This window comes from Narcine bancroftii, chromosome 2, assembly GCF_036971445.1.
Source record: "Narcine bancroftii isolate sNarBan1 chromosome 2, sNarBan1.hap1, whole genome shotgun sequence".
Classification (NCBI taxonomy): Eukaryota; Metazoa; Chordata; class Chondrichthyes; order Torpediniformes; family Narcinidae; genus Narcine; species Narcine bancroftii.
Genome location: NC_091470.1, coordinates 275,975,340 through 275,999,307, shown reverse-complemented (window position 1 = coordinate 275,999,307; position 23,968 = coordinate 275,975,340). Strand labels below are relative to the sequence as shown.

The window sequence follows — 23,968 nt, the reverse complement described above, 5'->3', positions numbered from 1 at the left end:
TCTCCTCAGTGATGACGTCCCTGCAGTGATGACGTCCCTGCAGTGATGGCATCCCCACACTAACAGTATTCACCAGAGTGACAAACATCCCCAGTGACAGTGACCCACAGTGATATTGATGGAACACATCAAATCATACTTACCAGGACATTGGACCCGTTCCAGTTTACCTGCCATCTAAACTAGTCCACAGATTATGCTAATAACATTGTCCCTCCACTCTGTCCTGACCCACCTAGAAAATGATGCCTTGTATGCCAGACTGTTATTTATTGACCTCGGCGCTGTGCGCTCAGCCGCTTTGGTTCACATTGTTGACTCATAACTGCACTGCCAGATTCAGTTCCAACAGAATCAACTTTGCAAATGATACAACAGAGGTGGGTCTCAACGGCAACAACGATGAGAGGATGTTGAAGGGCTCATAAAATGATGCAAGAATAATAGCCTGAGTCTGAAAGTGGACAAGACAAAGGAGATGATTGCAGACTTCAGGAGAACAAAGGTCAACTACACTAGTTCAAGTATGTTTCTGTCATGAGAAAGTGGAGAGCACAAAGTTCCTTGGTTTGTATTTCAAGGAAAGACCTATCCTGGACCCATAACACCTCCTCATTAATCAGGAGGGCACAGCAGCACTTACACTTCCTATGGAGGTTGAGTACGGCAGGGATACCCGCCTCCATCTTGATACCATTTTATAGGAGCACTTAAGTGTGTTCTGTTTGGCAGCATCATTACATCATATGGTAGCTGCAAAGCATCAAGCTTGCAGAAAATAGAGGATAATCAAAACAGCTGAAAAGATCACTGGAGTCTTCCTTTTCTCTATTGCCGACATTTACCTGGAGTGTTTCTATATAGGACTCAAAGAATTTTTGAAGACCCTTTCCATCCAGCACACAGTATATTTGACTCATTCCCATCAAAAAGGAGGTACAGGAATGTAGATTGTGGAGGGTTATGTGACCTCCCTGTCTGGAACCTGGTCGGAATGTGGATTATGGGGTCATGTGACTACTCGACAAGCCTGACATCGGAAGTGACTTCACCTGCCAATCAAGAATTAGATCTATCCAGTTAGATCTGATCTGGCAATGGGCCTATTCCCATTCCCAAGTAGCAGTGATACTGAAAATCAGGTCCATGTGTATGTTCTTGTTTAGTTACATGGTATACAGTGCCTGTGGGTGGATGGTACTATGGAAGTTTAACCCTTGTTTATTCAAGGTGTGCGTGTGTGTGTGTGTGTGTGTGTGCGTGCGTGCGTGCGTGCGTGCGTGCGTGCACGTGCAATTTTTTTCCCCTGTGCGTAAATGATGACCACATGTCCAGCCTTGATTTTCTTTGTATCCATTGAACCTATTCTGAACACAACAAAGAGCATCAAAATCAGGACTTCCAGGCTGGGAAATAGCTTCTTCCTGCAGCTGTGACCACGTGTGTGTTGGGTTGTATACATGCAGTCAGATGATACACTTGAACCATCCAGTCAAGTCAAACATATCTAAGCTTATAAGAACAGCCTCCACCATCACATAAATGAGATCAACACAGAGCCTTGGACTATTTACTGAATAAAATTGAATCTCAGTGAACAATTAGCTAAGTTCTGGTGCAGATCAGGGTGAGGGGCTTCCAAACACAAAAACAGCCATCCGTCCTCAGCTAATGCTCCTAAATGTTCCTTCTCACTCGTACTGAACTTCACTGGGCTGCTGAACCGGAATTTGTGTTCAGAGTGTATCATGCAGTGTACAGCTAGCATGTGACCCCAGATGGAATTCCCTCCACAAGTCTGAAGATGTTTGACACCAATGATCTCTTTAACATATCTTCAATCATTCTAAACATTTATCCCCTTCATCTTCGTGATTACAGTGTTGAATCATTCTCTAAAATGCATTCAGACACTTGCCCATACTACTCTAGCCCAAACCCAGGCTCTTCAATAGGAAGCAGGTTGAGAGTAATACCACAGTGCCAGCCTCCCCTCTGAGTCACACACATCATGCTGACTTAGAAATGTATCACTGTTCCTTCACCGTTACTTGGTCTCAATCCTGAAACCCCCTCCCCAACTGTGCTGTGGGAGCACCTTCACCAGAGTTCAAGGTGGATCACTGCTTCTCCCTCAAGGGTTGTTAGGGGATGGACAATGCATTGGTCCGTCCAGAGATGCCTATACTCTGTTAAAGAACTACGTAAGAAGCAACCACAACAGCCTTGTATCAGACTCTCTTCACTAATGTTTATGAATCCCTTCCTCAACACTAATCTCATCACCTTGCTTCCTCAGACACCTCTCCTCATATCTGTCCCTGTTGACACTATTTCAGCCTGATGCTCTCTCCATCCTTCACAACTCCCATCTCACTTCCTCACAAGACCCAAGGCTGGCCATTCTCCATCCACACCCCAACCAACTTCCCACCCCATCAAAATGGGTACACCCATAGTGTCTATCCTGGACCAGCCTCTGGCATGTAGCTGCTTGTCAAGGTCATTAAATGTAGAAGGTATGGCAATTCGCAGCCACTCTCCAGGCATACCCAATCATGGGAGCAATGATGGTGCAGGGCTGTGGAAAGGAGCTGGGAAACCAAACACCACACAGCAAATCTCTGCATCTTGCAGCAGCTGAAACTATTGCCGGTGCTCAAAGCACAAGAGCACGTGAGCAGGAAATTCCCAGGCTCGCCGTGTCTCTGAAAGTGATGTTGTGGGGGGGTGGGGGGGGGTGGTTGTGATGCTGAGGTCAGTGACACAAGTCTGAGAACCCGCACTTTGGAAACCACTAACTCAGCGGTTCTCAACCTTTTTCTTTCCATCCACCTACCACCTTAAGCAATCCCTTCCTAATCACAGAGCACCGATGGCATAGGGAATACTTAAATTGGTTTGTGAGTGGAAAGAAAAAGGTTGAGACCTACTGCACTAACTTTTCCTCAGTCAGTCATTAACTGAAATCAGATGCCTTCTCCTTTGAGTGGCCCAAGCTCTGGGTGAGCAAGAATTGGTTTTACCCTTGACATGGGAGCCCAGGATGGGAAGTGTGCACCTAGTCATGAGGGAGTGGACAGTGTCAATCTGACTGTATGTTTGAACAAAAATCAAACATCGAAGTACTTTTGCTTATATTTGTCCTTCTGGACACCAGTTAGTTGAAGAAGAATCACAAAATAGTGAGAGGAACAGATGAAGTGAATGCATAGAGTCCCTTATGACTCAATGTATCTATAACTTGACTTCATGGCTCTGTGACTCCGTAGATCTGTGGCTATCACTCTATGACTCTATAGCTCTATGACTCTCTGTCTATGGCTCTATGGCTCAGTAGCAAACCCTACTGTTACAAAGCTGCAGATTCAAAGCAGCTGTTGCAGGATAATAATAAGGGGGCTTTGCCTTCTGAAGTTATTTAGCAGGCCAAGCAACCGTGCAGTTAGATGGGCCAAACTGCCACCTCAGTCGACTGACTCAAAATGGTCCCCCTTCACTCCCAAGGACAACAACATGTGTTGCTCAGAGGACATCACCACTTCCAGGTGGCGTACCACCGGTCAGGAAGTGGCGCTGTGACATGCTGACGTGACTTCCGGAAGCCGGCGCACACGTCACCGGAAGTGGGTGTTTCCCTGCACACAGAGCGAGGAATTCAAACAATAAAGTCAGTTACTAGTTCACCCTCGCACTGTGTGGACGTCTCTTGATTCCATAGCACTACCGTAGTAGACTCTACAATGGTGATTCTGACTGTTCCAACATTTCTGGAACCCACCTCGAACGCGACAGAATGCAGGATGCTACTACCACTGCAGTCACAATGGCTGCAGTCAACATGGTGGGTGGGCATTTGCTGCCCTTTTGGGCAAATTAGCTGAGGAATTGGTTACAACTGGCCGAGTCACAGTTCCACATCAGAGGCAATGTCTCGGAGGATACCAAGTTCTGGCATGTCATCAGCGCCCTGGACGCCACCATTGCAGCCAAAGTAACTCCTTCGCGGAAAATCCTCTCATGGAGTATAAGTACGAGCAAATCCAATGTTTCCTCCTCGACTCCCTGGAACTCAGTCGGCACGAATGTGCCGTTGACATCCTAAATATGCAAGGCCTGGGCAATAGAAACCCCTCTGAGCCCATGCACGAAATGGTGGCCCTAGTGGACAGACACAGGAACAGTTTCCTTTTCAAGGCCCTGTTCCTCTCCAAGCTGCTGGTACATATTTCCTTGACAATTTCTGACATGGATTTCAGAAACCCACCATGGGGATTATCTGACATTCAAACAGCTCCTGGGCCTCCCTACTGCACATGGTACAGAAGAGCTCCAGCGGCTGGCACCTGTGCAGCGACTAAACGATGCTACAGTCCCAGATAGGTACCCTATCCCAGACTTCCATGATTTCATCACGAGGTTTCAAGGTCTTTTCCAAGGTGGACCTCTCAAGGGGTGTCACCAGATTCTGGAGCATCCCAGTGACATCCTGAAAATGGCCATCGCCTTCGGCCTTTTCGAGTTCCTTCGGATGCCGTTCGGGCTAAAGAATGCAGCCATGACATTTCAGCAGCTTATGGATGTGGTCGGCAGGGACCTCGACTTCATCTTCATCTGTGCCAATTTGGCCTAGAGATAATCAATTTCCGGGGACACTGTATCACCTGATAGGGAGCAAAACCACTGTCGGACAAGGTGGAAGCCATCCAAGCCAAGCATGAACAAAGGCCTGCAAGAGTTCCTGGGGTTGGTCAACTTTTGTTATCGCTTCCTCCTGGGAGCGGCCACCCTCATGTAGCCCCTGTTCAACCTCATCAAGGTCAGCAACAACACACTCCAGTGGACTCCAGAAACCACAGAAGCTTTCCAGACCACAAAAGCAGCACTAGCACGGGCCACATTCCCAGCCCACTCAGATTCTACCTGTCAGACAGAGCAGTGGGCGCGGTGTTGGAGCAATGGGACAACAAGCAATGGCATCCCTGGCCTTCTTCAGCAAACATCTCTGGACACCAGAGCTCAAATACAGTGCGTTTGACTATGAGCTGTTGGCCTTGTACCTGGCAACGACACTTACTGTACATGTTAGAAGGAAGGGTTTTCACTGCCTATACTGACCACAAAGCACTCACCTACACACTCTGCAAGGTCTCAGACCCATGGTTGGTGAGAGAACAGCAACACCTCTCCATTTCGGAATACACAACAGACATCCGCCACGTTGCAGGCAAGTCCAACGTGGTGGCCGACACATCATCCAGACCCACAATCGCCGCCACCTCAGAGGGGCTCAATGTTGCTCAGCTGGCCAAGGACCAAACGGAGAATGCAGATGTCCAGGCCTACTGGACTCCCATCACCAGCCTGAAGGTTAGCAATTTCTGCCCCTCACTTGGGGGGGGGGGGGGGCGACGTATCCACAGGTTTCCCCAAACCCATCCTACTGCAACCTGGCGATGGCGGGTGTTCGACCAAATCCATGGCCTGTCCCATCCCACCACAAAGTCCACAGTCCACTTGCTGTCCGACAAGTTAGTGTGGCATATCCTCCGCTGCAACGTGACCCTGTGGGCTAAATCCTGTTTGCAGTGCCATTGTGCCGAAGTGCATAGGCACACCAAGGCCCTACTCCAGACTTTTGAGCAGGTGCAGCACCAATTTGAGCACGTGGACATCGTTGGCCCATTCCCCATAACCCAAGGTATGCGGTATCTGTTCACAATAATAAACCATTTTATCCATTGGCCAGAAACCCACATGCGACACAGAGCCTTGCGCCAGAGCCTTCTTGTCTACTTGGGTCACATGTTTTGGAGTCCCAACCCACATCAGCTTGGACTGAGTGACCCAGTACACTTCCTCGCTCTGGGCTGACCTAACCACGTTCTGCAGCGGCCAGGTGCACCACATCAGGGCCCACCATCCTCAGGAAAACAGTGTGGTCGAGCGTTTCCACCACCACCTGAAGGCAGCCCTTAAAGCTTGACTACAAGGCCCAAATTGGATGGACGAACTTCCATGGGCGCTGTCAGGCATCCGCACAGCACCAAAGGAAGCCTTACCAGCCTCGTCCGCTGAGATGACATAGAGCTTCCCACTTAGCATGCCCAGGGATGTTCACTTTAATTCCCCCCACCCCCCCCCCCCAGCCCACAGCTTAGCACCCTAGATGTCCTCCAGTGATTGAGGGTGCAACCGGGTAAACAGAAGTCCCCGCCACCTTCCCGGCACAGATCTCCACCTTGCCACATCCCCACCAATCTACAGCCAACTGACTACATTTTCATGCGGAGAGGACAGCAAGGAATACCCCTACAGTGCCCCTACGAAGGCCTATTCAAGGTGTTGCAGCGGGACAGTGTCATTTTTACACTGAACATTGGCAGGCAACAGGACAGCTTCATGATCAACCGCCTCAAAGCTGTGCATCTGGACTCAGGCCAGCCTGTCCCGGACCCCCAGGTTAGACACAAATGCTGCCCTCTCAACCTACTCAGAGGGTGGCAGCGATTCTGGATGGGATGGCGTAGTGGGCTGAGTGACCGCATGGTTAGATGGACAGTATAGCTGCCCCAGTCATCAGACTCAAAATGGTGCGGGTCCCCCTTCACTCCAGAGGAGAAGCCTGCAGTTAACGACATGTGTGGACTAGGGGACATCACCACTTCTGGGTGGCACACCACTGGTCAGGGAGTGACACCGCGACACGCTGATGTCAGTTCCAGAAGCTGGTGCACATGTTGTCGGAAGTGGGTGTTTCCCTGCACACAGCACGAGGAATTCAAACAATAAAGACAGTTACTAGTACACCCTCGCATCGTGTGGATGTCTCTCGATTCCGTAGCACTACTGTAGCAGACTCTACAGTGCCTTCTTTTGAGTGAGGTTGCAAACTGAGCACTTGTCTGTCATCAGCAGGGTTTTCCCCTCCCAGCACCTATTTCTGTATTAACATCCCTACAATAGATCAGCTCCTTTTCACCCTGATGTTTTGCAGTTCCTTCTGTGCACATAACTTCCTTTCTTCATCCTCCCACCTACATTCACCTATCACCTTTTAGCTCATCCTCCCTCCCCTCCCCTCACTCACCCATTTCTTATCAGGCAAGATAAAGAGTTCCAGTTGATTGTCCCATGAATGTTGCCTGACCTGCTGAGTTCCTCCAGCATGTTGTGAGCTGTTCCTACATCTTCCACTGACCACTGTGACCATGCTTCCAGCTGTGGGTTTAAGGCTCTATGGGACACCCTGAGATCGGGGATTGTGTGACCAATCACATGTTTTGGAAGGGACAAAGTCTACTTCCAGGAATGTGCTGGGTTTGACTCAGCCAACCAATCAGTTGACAGCCTCTGTCTTCAAGGATTCCCATCTGGCAACTCGCGTTCCGAATGATTCTTGGGATAAAGATGTCACCAATAAGCCTGACATTTATTGCCCGTCACCAATGCAGGGCAGACTGGAGAGCATGACTGACAGGCATGGCCCTCAATTGGAGTCCCATAAAGGTCTAAACCAGCTGCAAACTAGCTGTGTATGCCACATCAACCAGGGAGCAAACACTCAGTAACAAGTCCAGAATCAGAATCAGGTTTATGGTCATGAACACGTGTCATGTAATTTGTTGTTTTGTAGCAGCAGGACTCTGTGTGTTACAGGTGCAAACATCGCTATAAATTACATAACCGTAAATACGCTGTTTAAAAATAAATAAATAATGCAAAAGATGAGAAAAAAGTGAGGTAGTGTCTGTGATTAATGATGGCAGCCTGCCAGAATGACTACATTTCCTGCAAATACTGTCCACTCAAGCCAATAAACTACACATTAAAAGCATGGAGGAAATGATTAAAAAATATATAATTTGAATTACAAGGAAGCAAGAAATCAATGTAGGAAAGACACTGTTGTCTGCGGAGATGCCCATCATCCTGAGACACAAACGAGTGAACTGAGGGTGCTGAAGGAATGGTGTCAGGTAGAAGGGAGGGCAGGTGTGGGTGTGGGCATTGAGTCAGACCACCCTGGGTTCCGTATTCTTCCTGAGCCATGGGCATTTGGAGAAATGGAAATGAAGTCAATGCTTCCACCCATTGCTGTCACTTTGTCAAGTCTGTTCCCTCACAAGGCGGTAAAGGAATTAGAAATTTGAATTCACCCTTATTCAGGGGCTAGCACGATACCCTTCCATGGGAAAGTAACTACTGGCTGTCCAAGTATATTTGCTGGCAATGGCCATCACCCTCAAGACAGGCAGAATCTCCAGGAACCAATGGCAGGGAACCCAATGAGTAAATTCAAAGGGGGTTTAAATTAACAAAGAAAAGGGAAAAATAAATTAATACCCTTCAAGCATATTCCACTTGGGAAAGAAAAATGATTTGATTGTCTATCAATTTGTATCCAGTCAGGGAAGGAGAAGATTCTGTCTATGAAGAGGAGTCACTATGGACAATTGTTAACTTGACAATGTCTTGAAGCAAACCTCCAACTAGAGACAGCATACCAAGAGTAATATGATTAAAGTCCAACCTCTGCCAAAACCAACAAGGATAACATATTTCTTGATGTGAGCCCTGGGCTCAATGCTGATACTTTATCATCAAACATATGGGACTCCCAGAGCTAGGTTACTAGTCCTGGGACTTTGTTGTCTTCAATAAACAGTCCAAAGGAGACAGTGGTTCAAATTTGTCCTTAATTACTTGTACTAGAGTGGTACAAAGGGTTCTGAGAATGCTGGACAGAAATCATAGGAAGTTGACATGTGGGCACAACAGATAATTGGCAAGCTACTGAACATTAGAATTAATTGCAAGGAGATTTGAGTTTAAGGGTAGGGAAGACGTTGGTTTTGGGCATGATCCCTTCGTCAGGAATAGTAACGGGCCCAGGCCCAAAACTTTGGTCATCTTTTACTTCCTATTGATGCGGATGACACGAAATTTGGAAGTGGACAATTATGAAGGCTTTCAAATCTTGCAGAGGGATCTGAACCAGCTGGAAAAATGGGCTGCAGCAGATGGAATTTAATATGGATAAGTGTGAAGTGTTGTGCTTTGGAAAGACAAACCAAGGTAGGACATACACTGTAAATGGTAGAGCGCTGAAGAGTGTGGCAGAACAGAGAGATTTAGGAATACATACATAATTCCTTGAAAGTGGCGATACAGATAGACAGGGTTGTAAGAGAGCTTTTGGTACATTGGCCTTCATAAATCAAAGTATAGAGTTTCAGAGTTGGGATTTTATGCTTAAAGCATTGGTGAGACTAAATTTGGAGTATTGTGTTCAGTTTTGGTCACCTAACTACAAGAAGGTTATCAATAAGATTGAAAGAGTGCACAGGAGATTTACAAGGGTGTTGCTGGGTCTTGAAGACCTCAGTTACAGGGTTTGGACTCTATTCCCTGGAGCATTAAAGAATAAGGGAGATTTGATAGAGGTTTACAAAATTATGATGGGTATAGATAGAGTAAATGCAAACTGGCTTTCCCCTTCTGAGAAACATTAGGGAAAACTTCTTCACAGAGAGAGAGAGAGAGAGAGAGAGAGAGAGAGAGAGAGAGAGAGAGAGAGAGAGAGAGAGAGAGAGAGAGAGAGAGAGAGAGAGAGAGAGAGAGGGGATGAGGCAAAACAACAGTTGGACACAGACTATAAGGCCCAAGGGGACTGTTTCTGTGCTGTGGTGTTCTATGGTTCTATACTGCGTGTCCTGCTGAGTTTCTCCAGCACATTTGTGTTGTGTAAAGTTCACAGCTTGGGCCTGAACTCCGGAGTTTAGAAGAATGAGATGACTTGATGGATAATGTTCTGAAAGGAACTGACCAAGTGGATGATGAGATGATGTTTTCCTTATTGGGGTATCTTGAACCAGGGCATGGGTTCAGAATAAGAGGTTGCTATTCTCAGATGAAACTGAGGAGAAATTGTTTTACAGAATGGTTTAACTCTTCAAATCCTTCACCTCAGATGCTGAAGAGCACTTTGGGGAGTTGATGAAATGGGAGCTGGCAGCAAAGTGAAGGTCAGGCCAAGATCCGGTCACCCCTGGTACTGAATGGTAGCATAGCTGGAGGGGCCAAATGGCCCACTTTGCTCCAGATTCTGATGCCCTCTTTGGGTTCACACAACAGGAAGAACCAAACACAACAAACCCACTCAAGCATCACCCTCCATATCCCTGCAGCCATCCCCACTCCAGCATCACTGTCTTTATCCCTAGACCCATACAATCCCCACTCGAACATCCCCCACTATATCCCTAGACTCACCCAGCCCTACTCAAGCATCACCCTCTGTATCTACTGCTACCCGAGCCCTCTACTCCCAGCTTATTTTTCTCTGGAGACACCAACAATTAAACATCAAATGCTAGAGTCAGGGACACCAGGAACTGGAAACCCCTCAGTTTAAACATCTACTGAGGGATCACGTTGTCAGCAAAAAAATTTCAAAATGTTCAATGCCCATTTTTAACTGCTCTGGAAATGTGCCAAGTGAAAATCAGCTTCCAAACCTCATCACTCCCCAAGGAAAAGACAGAGGAACAAGCAGGTACATCCCACCATTGGAACAAGATCATACAGACCATCAAAAATATGGCAAACACATTAAGAAGGAATAAACTACCTCCAGGAATCCACAGCCCAAGAATCTAGATCGCTTCCCACCAAAACATTATGAGGGGTCTGATCAGGGCAAAACTTGGAAGCTTCTCAGGATAAAAATAGGTCAAAATATGAATAAGAAGCTGAAACAAATCTCAGAGAATTGATCTGTTCCTCTCTTCTGAATTGCTGCCCGACCTGCTGAGTATTGCCCATGTCTTCAAAAAGATTTGCTTCTTAACCGAAAATGAGAACTTTATATCTGTTTAGTGCGAAAAGTGAGTTGCCTGCAGAAGGCACAACCACAATATTAGCAGAACAAAGCTTTCCTTCCCAAACACAATAAAGTGAGACCTACTTGCACATCTGTTCATCTCTGGTGCCCGCAGACCATAGTATCCCGAGGGGCAAGAGTGAAGGCATTCACCAAACTGACGCATCCCTTGACGGCGTAGGAAAAAGAACAGCTTCTGCTGGCAGCTAAGGCATCCATTATCCTTCGAACAAAGGAGACAGCCCTTACAGATTGGGTATAGTCCAGTGTTCACTGCAGAATAACAACAAGGAGATAATCCAACAGCAGGGTCAAGAGTTGAAACAAAAGCTCACACTGAAACCACATGTAGACAAGCGTGCTGAAACCCTGCAGACAGTGCCGAAAGCATGGACAACAGGCCCTGAGTGCCCAAGGTGGCAAGGCTGTGCCTTCACACAAACCCAAGCCACATCTGGAGGCACTGGGGCAAGATTCGAGTGCACAACTGGAAAGTTGGGTTTTAAGTGGCAGCTTCAAATGTGACCGCAAAGAGGTCAGATGAAGGCATGGCTGACAATGGTGGAGAGATGGGGATCAGGAGGGTGGGGTGTGGTTTGGGGGGAGGAGTGATCGGGTGGGTGCAACAGGAGGACTGCAGTGACATGGGAGAGTTACAGGTCAGGTGGAGGGTAAAGAGATGGGGAAGGAGAAGGCAACCAGTTACTGTCAGGAAACACTGTCCATCCACCACTGGATGCACATCTTTTAATACTCTGCACCCTGGGACACAGACAGGCTTGCATTGAGAAAATGAGAGCCTTCATCTCTGGGTTTGTGAACAGTCAATGTACAGCACTGCTCTGGGTCACCCGTTCAAAAAAGCCCAGAAGAATGACTGAGAAATGTGGTGGGAGACCAGGAAAGATCTACAGGAGCAACAACTGTGAACCTGACAGGTGCAGGACCATTCTCAACTCCTTCCCCAGAGCTGGACCATGAACTTTAAATCAACCTTAAGGGGTGAATTTGGATCATTTGACTTACATTCCACTTGCATGTAGGCTTATGGAGATTGGACCACAGGCCAGAGCAAGTCAGGGTCAGGGACACAAGGGGGGGGGGGAGTTGAGGGGGGTCAGCAGTGTAGGGGGTTACACCTGCATCTGCAGAGCTTGTATATTTTATTTGTTCCATCTACCCCAGAATAGCTCCCAAGAGTCCTGGAGAAACACAGCAGGTCAGGCAGCATCCATGTAAAGCTAGGCAGTCACCGTTTTAGGCCTGAGTCCTTCTTCAGGAATTTTATTAGGAATAAAGGTCTCAGGCTTCAAAAGTTGACAGCCTATTGCTTTCCAAAGATGTTGCATAATTGCTGAATTATCCCAGCACTCGTGTATTGCTCTAGTTCACCAGCATCTGCAGACTCCTTGTTTACCTCAACTTTCCCCAATATTGCCCTGTATCCCTGCAACCTATGCTCTCCCAGACATGCCCGTCAACTCTCCTTTGCATCTTTATGCCAGTTACCTACAAAATTTAGAACAGCCATCGTCAATGGGGGTTCTACGAACTCCCCCGTCCCTAGGGGCCACAGCACATTTTTTTTTCTTTTCACCTCACGTAACACAAATATTTTTTGTTTTTTATGTAGTCGGTAAGAGAGAAGTCCAGAAGAAACCAAGACCTGACTGCTTCAAAGGGAAGTGGGGGGGGTCCTATAAACTTTGAGCAGAGCCCTAGGGGAGGATAACCGGAAAAAGGTTGAGAATGGCTGATTTAGAATCCCAAATTAAACTATCAGCACATCTCAGGATGCGGCAGGAAACCAGAGCACCTGGAGGAACCCCTCCATGTACAAACTCTACACAGCCTGAGATCAAGATTGAACTCTCTCCCTGTGACCTCGTGGTTTTCCTCCACATCGCAAAGACATGACCGATCAGTAACATTCCTCTGTGTGGGAAAGTGGCAAAAAAGATTCAAAGAAGAGCTGAAATGTGTACTAGAACATGAAATTGTGTAAAGCAGCACATTGTGCAAATCTGGGAAAGCCTGGCATTACTTAGCAGCATTCATATCCAGTTGAAGTCATTGTGAGAGACCAAAGGGATGTTCCGGAGTAGCTGAGGGTATGGAATGCACTGTTGAAGATAGCTAACAAACGAGATTCAGTAGATTCACTGAAAATACACCCATTTGACACCTGAACAGATGCAGCAAAGTTGCTGCCCAGGAGAATGTTTTGGGAGATGTGGTGAGAGTTAAACAGAGGAAACAAGGCAGTCATCATGGAAATTCAATGCAATCTGATCATTGATCACATTATATAATCCCAAAAATAGGCCAGAGGTTCATCAGTGTCAACAAGGAGATTTTGGAAAAACATGTCAATGGCTTCCAAAATAAATCAGACTTGGTCTTTGAGGCCAAGACAATAATAAAATGCACAAGGTTTGGTAACTTGTGAAGTATTGAAAAGGACAAGTAGAATTATTGAAAATAAAAATCAGTAAGCAGATATTTAAGCACTATATCTGCAAGGGCCACTGTAGTGCACCATGACACAACAGTAATGACCTGGGGTTGATTCTTATCTCAGCTGCTGTCCATGTGGAGTTTGCCTGCTCTTTCTGTGACCACGTGGTTTTCCTCTCACATTGCAAGGACATGATTGGCCAGTGTAACATGTGTCTCTGTGAGAATGTGGCAAAAAAGATTTAAAGGGGAGTTGGGAAATGCAATAGAGCAGAATTGGGTGTAGGAGGGTGCAATGGGACTGATGGGATGTCTCTTCTGCACATAATCGGCCAAATGGCCTGAATCTGTTCATTGTTGGATTAAATATATTGGGATTGTTTCTCAGATTTTATAAACAGTCACTGTTGTTAGAGTATGACACACAGCAAGATTGCACTGTTCCTGCCTCCACCACCTCCTCTGGCAGCTCATACTACATACCCCTACTCTTGATGTCAAAGATTTAACCTATCAGATTGTCATTCTCACCTTAAACCTGCCCCCTCTTGTTGTAGACATTCCTATTGTCCACATAGGGCTTAGGAAGACAGCGTGGAAACAGGCCCTTCAGCCCAACTTGCTCACACCAACCAAAATATCCCACATCCACACTAGTCTCACCTGCCTGTATTTGGCCCATATCCCTCTAAACCCATCTATCCCTCTAAAGCCACCCTATCCATCTATCTGTCCAATCAAACATTGCAGAAGTACCTGCCTCAACTACCTCCTCCAGCAGCCCATTCTATACACCCACCAGCCTCTGTGTAAAAAAGTTACCCCTCAAGTTCCTGTGAAATCTCTTTCCCTTACACTAACAGGGTGCTCCAGGGATCAGGTCTGGGATCCCAGCATTTTACAGTATATGTTAGAGACTTGGAGAAAGGAACAGATGGATGATTGCCAAACCACACAAGGATCAATGTGAAGACATAATTTGAGAAGGAATAAACAGTTGACAGAAAATTAAATCTGAAACAAAATAAAGAGGCTGATAAATAAATAGATAATTAAACAAATAGATGGAAAGGATTGCAAATGGAACAGGACTCAAATTTAGGGAATCTTGCACACAAACCAAAAAAAAAAACCTCAGGAGTGCACCAGGTAATGGAGACAGTGAAAGCAATGGAGATCCAGCAACTGGACATGCAGCCCAGAGGCAGTGGTGGAGGGAGAGACATTAGAGTTTAACTGGAAAACCTCACATCTATAAGAATTGATAAAGTATGTTATATTCAATCTACTATCTAAAGAGTTTGAATATTAATATTGAATTTCATGACTGCAGATATGTTGAATATATAATATGTTGACACTAAGATTGGGGATGTAGTGGACAGCAAGGAAGGCTCTCAAAGCTTGCAGCAGGATCTGAACCAGCTGGAAAAAAGGGGTGTAAAATAACAGATGGAATTTAATGTGGACAAGTTGAGGTGTTGCACTTTGGGACTACAAACCTAGGTAGGACATACACATTAAGCACTAGGATACTGTGTAGAGTAGCAGAACAGAGGGATCTGGGAATTCAGCAACATAATTCCTTGAAAGGGGCATCACAGGCAGATAGGGTTGTAAAAAAAGCATTTGGTTCATGGCCTTCATAAATCAAAGTATTGAGTGAGGTTCCAGGATGTAATGCTGAAATTGTATAAGAATTGGTGAGGCCAAATTTGGAGAATTCTGTGCCGTTTTGACCAGAAAAGATATCAATAAGATTGAAAAACTGCAGAGAAAATTTGCAAGGAGGTTTCCGGGGCTCGAAGGAACTGAATTGTAGGAAAGGTTGAATAAGTTAGTGCTTTATTCCCTGGAGCATTAGAGAATGAGGGGAGATTTCAGAGAGCCAAACAAAATTTTGATATATAGATCGGGTAAGTGCAAGCAGGCTTTTTCCACTGAGGTTGGTTGAGACAAGAACTAGAGGACATGGGCTAAGGGTGAAACGTGAAATGTTTAAAAATAATAGGGGGAACCTCCCAAATGGTGAGAGTGTGGAATGAGCTGCAAGTGGAGGTGGTGGATGCAGGCCAGATTTGGACATTTAAGAAAAGATTGGATAGAGACATGGATGGGAGGAGTATGGAGAGCTAGTATCTAGGTGAAGGCTGATTGAACCAGGCAGAATATTAGATTAGCATGATCTGGATGGGCTGAAAGGCTTGTTTCTATGCTGCACTGCTCTATAAAGTAGACAAGAGATGTTTTGTGTGAGATACAACTGTAACATTTACCCTGTTCTACTCTCTATCTCCCAGGCATTCAGTTCAGCGGGATCAGTTTAATGTCTCCAGAACATCTCCATCACTGGTGCACCCAGTCATTAAATGGCTGGCCTATCAAACCACTGTTAAATAACATAAGGCACCAAAAATAAAGAGCATGTCAGGCCACCTGGTGATTGTACAGCAGCAGAAGGTTTGTCCAGATGGAGGTGGCACCAGCTTAGTTTGGAAGCAAGACCTCTGTGTGCATTCTGTTCTACAAAGATAGTTGCTGAGAGAAAGCATGACCTGGACTGAAGCATGACCATTTCCCACCCATGCTCCTGTCTCCATCCTCCCACCTTCACTTTCCACCTTCACTCTGCCCTCTTCTCCTCAGGCTTCTGATCCGGCATTGGCATCCTCTCTCCCATCACCTCCACTCCAAGTCTAAAGTCACCCCGGCTTCACTCATGGAACTCATGCTGGCACTGTTTGCTGTTTTGTTCTCTGGACCAAAGGTTCTCTCCCAACCTTCCCCTCATCGTACAACTCAGTGCCATTTCTTAGATGTCAGCTCCCAGGGTGGTGATGACATTCGCCAGTCAAGACTCTGGTTTTCTAGGAAGCAGTTCTCAAACATTCCCAACTCAATACAGCAGCTCTCATGGCAGAAAGCTCACTGCCTCAAGTCATAAACATCGCCACGTATGCTGGACGTGAAAGATGCCGTGCATTGTCCAGCACAATTTGCTGGAGGAACTTGAGCAGCATCATTGGGAGAGAATGGCTGGTCAGCATTTCATCAAGACTCTAGATTCCGGTGATGAATAGATTCAGCCTGAAACAGAGACCATTCTTTTTCTCATGCGGATGCTGCTCAACTCCGAGTTCCTCCAGGAGATTGTGCATGGCTTCATATTCCAGCATCTGCAGTGTATTTAAAGAAATTAGATCTGCATCTGTATATCACTGGTTTCCTCATTAGAATCTGGAAACCCATAAGACCATAAAAGATAGGAGCAGAACTCGACTATTCAGCCCATCAAATCTGCATGCAATTCACGGGTGATCCATTTTTTTCTTAACCGCATTTTCCCGCCTTCTCCCATTACCTTTGACACCCTTACTAATCAAGAACCTATCAATGTCTGCTTTAAATACACCCAGTGATTTGGCCTCATCAATTATCTGGAGCAAAGAAACATTTCAAAGCTCTTTTGACTGTTGGAATGTCTGAACTTTAATGGTGTTTAAAAAAAATAGCCAGAGCAGGTCATGAATGAAGGTAGGACGTGCTGGTGGGGTAAAGGCCGCTGACCAGTGATGGTAAAGAATTAAACAGTAGCAATTGACTTCAGTAGCAATATTAAAAGAAAGCTACATGTGTGGACTCCTGCCCAGATATTGCTTTAGTTCAAATGAGGCTAACTCCAAACTCACTCCACTGATCTGCCTGTTATATTCCTTGTGTGACTCAGTTTTCATAGCGCAGGCTAATGTGACTTCTCTAAATTGAAGTTCAGGTCACACCAGGGAAGGTGACTGCCAGCAACCATTAACAGGCATATAGTTAGGATCTGGTTTGAAGGGCTGGGACATGCAACAAAAATTGAGGATCACAAAAGTCCACCAGAAATTGGGCCTGTGGGTGTGGCGCTCCCTCTCAACAACAGGGAAGACCCTGGTAATTAGGTGTGAGGTGCCCTTGGTACTCCTATAGGTGGCGCAGGTGTAGCCCCACACCTCTGCCTGGAGTCACTAGAGCAGTCTTCCAGTTCACAAAGTGGAAAGGATCTCAAGCAATGGGGGAAAGGGTGTAAACAATGTGGCCTTATTTCCTACCAGGTGCCCAAGAATCAGGAGCATGGGGCTGAAATGCAATCACTTTAAGTACATGCGCAAGGACTACACCCTCACCCACTCCATATCTCCACGAAACACATTCTCAACCAAGTTGCTGAAGTGACAGGCAGCTGGTGAATCCATGAATCAACTCTATTCAAGAACTAGATCAGCTGCCTTGTGTTTCATAGGCAAATCACAGATTTCCCCTCCATTTTCACATTCGCTGTAATGGCCGGGGTGCCACCTTTGCCTTTGTGTGTTTTCCAACTGTGATAGTTGGGAACAAGTATCATAATTGCATTCTCAACTTCCAGTGATGCGAAAGAATTCCTGGCCACAGGGATCATTGAAGTCATTAGCCCAGCACCACTCCTGCAGAGCCCAGTTCTTTTGGAAGACAAGCCTGGCATATTGATGAGAAACAGACAAACTATACTGCTGCACAAAACAAGTCCACAACAGGAGAGGCAACTCTTATGTTAATTGAAGTTGTGCTAACTCAGTCCTCCTCAGAGCACACCATCCCGTATTCCCTACATTGAGATGAGAGAGCAAGATGTGAGCCCTTTTCCCAGGCAATGAGATAGCAGAGTGATGAAGAGAAATCCCAAATGCTTCACAAACCGGCTCCCTGGAAATCCACAAAAGCCTCTTGAACTCTTCAAAGGTGAGCTGAGGCTCCCAGGCCTTCAAGTTGCTGTCGAAAAGTCTTCAGCAACCAACATAATCAGTGGTGAACTGGCAGTGGAGTCATTGATTTTAAATTCTTAACGAGAAAATTAGATGATAAATAGTAGTTTCGTGGTGGAGTAAATTCACCCTGGTAAGCCGCCAGCTTATTACTTGAACTATGTAGTTGGAGACAGTAGAGCTTTACTCATTAATAGTAGACTTCTGAACAAGAAGTCTGCCAGAGTACTCCCACACCACACACACAAAACCTCCTTTCAATTCAAATCCCATTTCAGCCCTTTAAATCGTTTATCTTCCTCCGTCTTCCCGGCAGCGCAGACTGTGACTTTTGCACCACTACTCCCACAGAGTGACACTTCCTCAGTACCCCATCCCAAAATGCAACACTCCCCAAAAACAGCCCCTCCCACAACACAAGGGCTCCCTTCCACTCCTCCTATAATGTGATTCTCTAATACCATATATGTCACATCAATAGCCTCAGATTTCAGAATCTCCTTCAAGAATGTGGCATCATTCTGAGTTTTATAATTGGGTCCAAGATGTTGCAGATGACCTAAAATGTAAGACAGTAGCTGGAGACGGGAGTTGTGTCCTCCAGTATCCTAAGACAATAGGTGACAAAGCCAGGATGAATATCTCTCACTGGTTACTACAGTGAACAAATTCTAAATGCAACCCACAGCAGGAGAACCTGGAACACTTTAAGCCTGAAAGCTGCAGACAACATTCAGCGGGCCAGGCAGCATCTGTGGAAAGAGAAAGGGTGAATGTTTCAGGCTAAGACCCCCGACTGGCCTGCTGAGTATCTCCAGCAATTTCTGTGCTCATTTCAGATTTGCAGCAAGTGCAGTTTTAAAAAAATATATAACCTTCTAATTTACATGAAAACCGCAATCAGTTTGTTACACAGGTCTTAACTTCAAGGTTCCAATTCAACATAGCAAGCATGGAATTCTTCCCAGTATTTTAAGGCTGCATTTGAAGCATTCGCTTGGAGATTTAGATATCTTTGCTTTGAAATATTACACAGAACCAAAAGGGAATTTAGGAATTCAGAATTAGAATTGCAATTTAGGTTTTGGAACATCACTCACTGATTGGAACCAACACATATCGCTGCAAAAATAATTCCTCAAACTTTACTTCAATCCAAATTACTAGCAAATTCCTTTGAGTTTAATCACAGGATTACAGAAGTTACTCCACACAAGGAGACCATTCAGCCCATCATTGAAAAGTACCTTGTAAGGACAAACCAGCTTCTTACTCCACAGTCCTCTCCCAATACAATTCTAAATGCTTCCCTTCAGACACCTATCTGGCTCTCTTCTGAACACATTTCAATCTGGCTTCCCTACTCCCCTATGCTGCAAAGACTGGGTTTGGAGAACACCCTTCTCCTGTGTCATCTTGAGCTCCTTTGCCAGTCATCTTTCTTTCTCTCCTTCTTCCCAACCTGTCTGCCAAAAGGAACAATTTTTTTCCCCCCAAGCTATGTCTGTACACTTCATGGTTTGACTACTTCATTCAGATCCCCTCAGAACTCACTCTGTTCCAGAAAGAAACTCTAGCTTCTCCAGACTAAAGCTCCTCTTCCTGGAATCATTCCAGTAACTCTCTTTGGCAACTTTTCTGAAGACTGATTCAAATGTTCCCTTTCCTTCCACTCCCTTTAAATTCACCACTTGCATTTGCTACTCCTGATAAATTCTGTTGATTGATTCTTTCATTGTTTCCTTAAAACTCACTGAAAAGCATTTCATTTAATTTTACTCTTTTTAAGCTCACCATGTACTGTTTCCCACATCTTGTAACCCCACTGGGACCTTTCTGCTGAGTTCCCTTTAAACTTACTGGGGCACCATTGTCTTTGTTTTAAAAAAAACTCACCATGATTTCTTTGAAACTCATCACTTTTCTTTATCCACATTCCATTTACATTATTAATATACTTTTAATGCACTTGCCAGAGATCTGAAACAAAAACAGAACATTCTGGAAACACCTAGCTGGTCAGACAGCGTCTACGGAGAGAAGAACAATGTTAGCATTTCAGGTAGAAGATCCTTCATCAGAACTGGGATACAAGAAATAAAAGTTATTTTTAAATTGAAGAGAAGGTGGGGAATGGAGGAATAGGAAACAGGAATTTCTGTGATATGGATGAAGCCTGACTTGCTGCATGGAAAAGTTGTTGTTGATGCAGTTATGACCAAAAATATGATGCTTTACAAATAAGGTCAGGCTGTGCTAATGGAGAGAGGGAATAATAACAAATAAGGTCAGGCTGTGCTAATGGAGAGAGGGAATAATAACAACCTTAAACTGAGCCAACATTACCGACAGACCTATAACCAATTTGTAATATAGCCAAAGAAAATTAGCTACCTAGAGTAAAATAATTCAATACTGACCATGGAAGACTGCAACTTCCCCAGATTGATGATGAGGTGCTATTCTTTAGCTTGTGTGGTCCTCATGATAACAGAACTGGAGGGTAGTTCAGGGAGGTGAGAGTACAAGTGGGATGGGGAATTAAAGCCTCAGGCAATTGGAAGTTCAAGGCTGTATCTGTGGATTGAATACAAGGGTAGCAATCTGCCTTCAATTTCTCCAGGACAAGGAGACCACAGCATAAGTGGAGCAGTGAACGAGGTGTACCACAAGCAGAAGTGCAAGTCAGTCTGTGTCTCACATGGAACAACCACTTCACCTAGAGGGTGAAAGGCAAGAGGTGACAGGACAGTGGTGGCCTGGGTAAGTGTGGCATGCTGGGGAGAGGTGGTGGGGATGAAAGAAAAGAATGTCGCAGTTGATGGTGGAAGCTTGGAGCTGGTGGAAATGGTGCAGAATGGAGCATTGAATGCAGAGATTGTAGGGTGGGAGGAGAGAAGCCGGGTGAACTTTATCCTTGCTCTCTCTGGTGGAGTGAAACAGTCTGCCAATCTGATAAACTTTGCTCCATGTTCACACTCTTGTCTCCTTGAATTGAGTAGGATACAAAGGACCCTGAGTTTCATGTTGCCTTTAATCCTCTATCTCCTATTCTGATCTGTCTGTCTGTGGTCTACTGAGTGACATAACAATATCTACATAAGCTTAAGGAACACACCCCGTACCATCTGTCTGGACAGACTCAATATCAAATTCTCCAACTCCTGATAACTCACTTTCACTGCCCCCAGCAGGATTAGCTGGCTTTGTCTGTAATGTTGGATGAGGATTTAGGGGGTATTTTATTTTACCACTCTCTATTAGCATAAACTAATCCACCAATTGCAACTGAATCACACCTTCTTGTCACTCTTGAGAGGCTTCATCACCATGGCATTGCTGGTCTCATCCTATCACAAATTTTTCCCCTGTCCTTCCCCCATTTCCTTCAAGATTGTTCTCCATTTCCCAAAAACACAAGACACTGGAATCTTGAGCAAATGATAGGAAGTTCTCGGACTCAACAGGTCAGGCAGCATCCATGGGGAGAAATGAACAGTCAACATTTTGGGTCTGGACCCTTGGTTGCATTTTGAAACGTTAACTATCCATTTTTCTCCACAGGTCCTTGTGGAGTCCCCTCAGCTTCTCATTGTTTTCCTCATCCTTTCCCAGTTCTGTTGAAGGATTGTCACCCAGAAAGGTTCGCCTCGATCTTCTTTCCGACCTGCAGATTCTGCCAGACCTGCAGAGTGTTTCCAGCATTCTCTGTTTGTGGTCCCTTTAATCTCACCAGGCTCTGCACCCACACTCCTGTAAAGCTTCTGTTTCTCACTCACTTCTCAATTCAGCAGGTTCTGTTTGCTTAAAGTCTCTGGGTATGTACTCTCAATGTGGTTCACTTTCCATTTCCACTCTTTGACTGACAACATCTGCTTCTTGCTGCCTTTATATTTGCTGATTTGCTTACATCTCCAATTTCTGCTTCATGCTACCTTTAAACTCAGCACGTTCACTCTCACACACTCCCTTTAAACTCACCTGTTTTCTGCATATCGTATTTTTTAAAAAATCACCATGTTCTGTTTCCCGCTCAAATAAAACAGAAAATGCTGGAAACACTCAGCAGGTCAGGCAGCATCTGTGGAGAGAGAAAGAGCGTTAACGTTTCAGGCCAAGGCTCTTAGTCAGAACTTGGAAAAAAGTTTATTTCTAAGTTTTAATGTGTAGAGAAAGTGGGGTAGGGGCAGGTAGGAAATGCCTGTGATGGAGTAAGACCCAGGACGAGTCACATCGGGGGCAGTTAGAGGGTGACAAAGAAGTGGGGTGTGTTGCAAATAACATGCCATGCTGTCATTATGGAGAAGGCAAATAAAAGCAAAAATAAACTGAGCCACAACAAAAACAAATTATTCTGCTTAGGCAAAGGAAACCAATCAATTAATCTGATTTTAAGATTGGAAGGCTGAAATGTGCCCAGACAAAAGATGAGGTGTTGTTTTCCATGCTTCTGCTGGCCCTCATCATATCGGTGCACAGATAGAAAGGTATGAGTGGGAATGGGGTAGTGAATTAAAACAGCAAACAACTGGAAGCTTAGGGTAACTGGACCGAGCTGAGGTGCCCCACAAAGTGATCACCCAATTTACATGGAGAGGAGGCCACATTGTGAACTCCAAATGCTCTACACTGGATTGGAAAGTGCACCTGGAAGGACCATTGGAGTTGCTGGAGAGTGAGAATAGAACAGCAGGTGTGGCATTTCCTGCATTGGAATGGGATGTTCTACAGCATGGGGTATCATTGGTGGGCACAGAAAGTGGGGGAGGGAGTTGCGGAGGAAGCAATCGCTTTGGCAGGGATAGGGTAAGAAAAAGTGTGTCAGGTGGTGGGATCTTGTTGGAGCTGATAGAAAGAGGGATCAGGTTGACTCGATCCTTGACCTTTCCACAAGATGACAGGAAATAGGTGAGATGCCATCAGAGAATTCTGATGTTGAGCTTTCCTTCCATTGTCTAAAATGCTAGGCCTATTTCTTTCACCAGGAGTCTTCAACCTACACTGAGAGCCATTTCCCCATCTCTATAATTCCTTCTGCACTTGGATGTCATCCTCTGGCACTCTTTAGCTCTATACATTGCTGGCAGCCAGTGAAACCTTGTCTGCCTGAGTTTTTTTACTCCCCTTACTCGAATGCACCTCACCCTGAATTTACAACACAGCCAAAATCACTGACAAACCTGCTAACAAGGGCAATGTCTTCATAGCCTGGCATATTGAGACCAAACCCTAGCTCTCAAACATATCCTCCTGGATAATATTGTTTCCAGCACTGTCACATGTGATTTCTTCAGAAAATCTTCTATACATCACTTCCAGTTTTCCAGTGGCTCAGCCCTGCACTGCTTGCTTCGACCTCCTGCCCAAGAATCTCAAGCAGGGCTGTCTGGGCAAACCTGTTCCTTCAGCCTACCCCTGAGCTAATTCCTGTCTTTGCTGTACCCTGTTGCTTCCCACTTGTTCCATGACCCTTCAGATGTCCTTGACCACTTGACAGCATCCAAAAAGATTTGCTTTCTGTAAAAATAAATGGGGATTATGATAGACAATTTAAAGCTGAACACATAAATTACTTGAGATTTGATATATCACGAAGAAAGTTGGAAATGAACGCAATGTGTCAGCATCATTATGCAATTAAACATGCTAAGTTCAAAATAACAGTTTGGGATGGGTCGGAATCAGGATCCAGGGAATTTAAAGGGAACGGGAATCACATATGAATAGAATTGCCTATTGTCATATGTACTGAGATGCAGTGAAAACTTTGTTGCATGTGCTATCCAGGCAAATCCACTTCTACAGGCACTATAATTAGTGCAGGAATATAAATACTAAATAA

At 45.4% G+C, this 23,968-nt stretch overlaps 1 protein-coding gene across 2 annotated transcripts in view; it reads right to left on the bottom strand.

Moving 5' to 3' along the window:
- rspo2 (R-spondin 2) overlaps positions 1 to 23,968 on the bottom strand; it is a 70,202-nt gene that overhangs the window by 22,597 nt on the left and 23,637 nt on the right. The window contains exons 1-2 of one of the 2 annotated variants that reach the window (XM_069920990.1): positions 22,108 to 22,203; positions 10,970 to 11,158 (exon numbers count right to left, since the gene is read on the bottom strand). In XM_069920990.1, the coding sequence (XP_069777091.1) occupies positions 10,970 to 11,158; positions 22,108 to 22,120 (202 nt within the window). In that variant the 5' untranslated portion in view covers positions 22,121 to 22,203. Of the gene's footprint in view, positions 1 to 10,969; positions 11,159 to 22,107; positions 22,204 to 23,968 lie in introns of those variants that run through there. The other variant, XM_069920989.1, reaches the window with a different exon arrangement.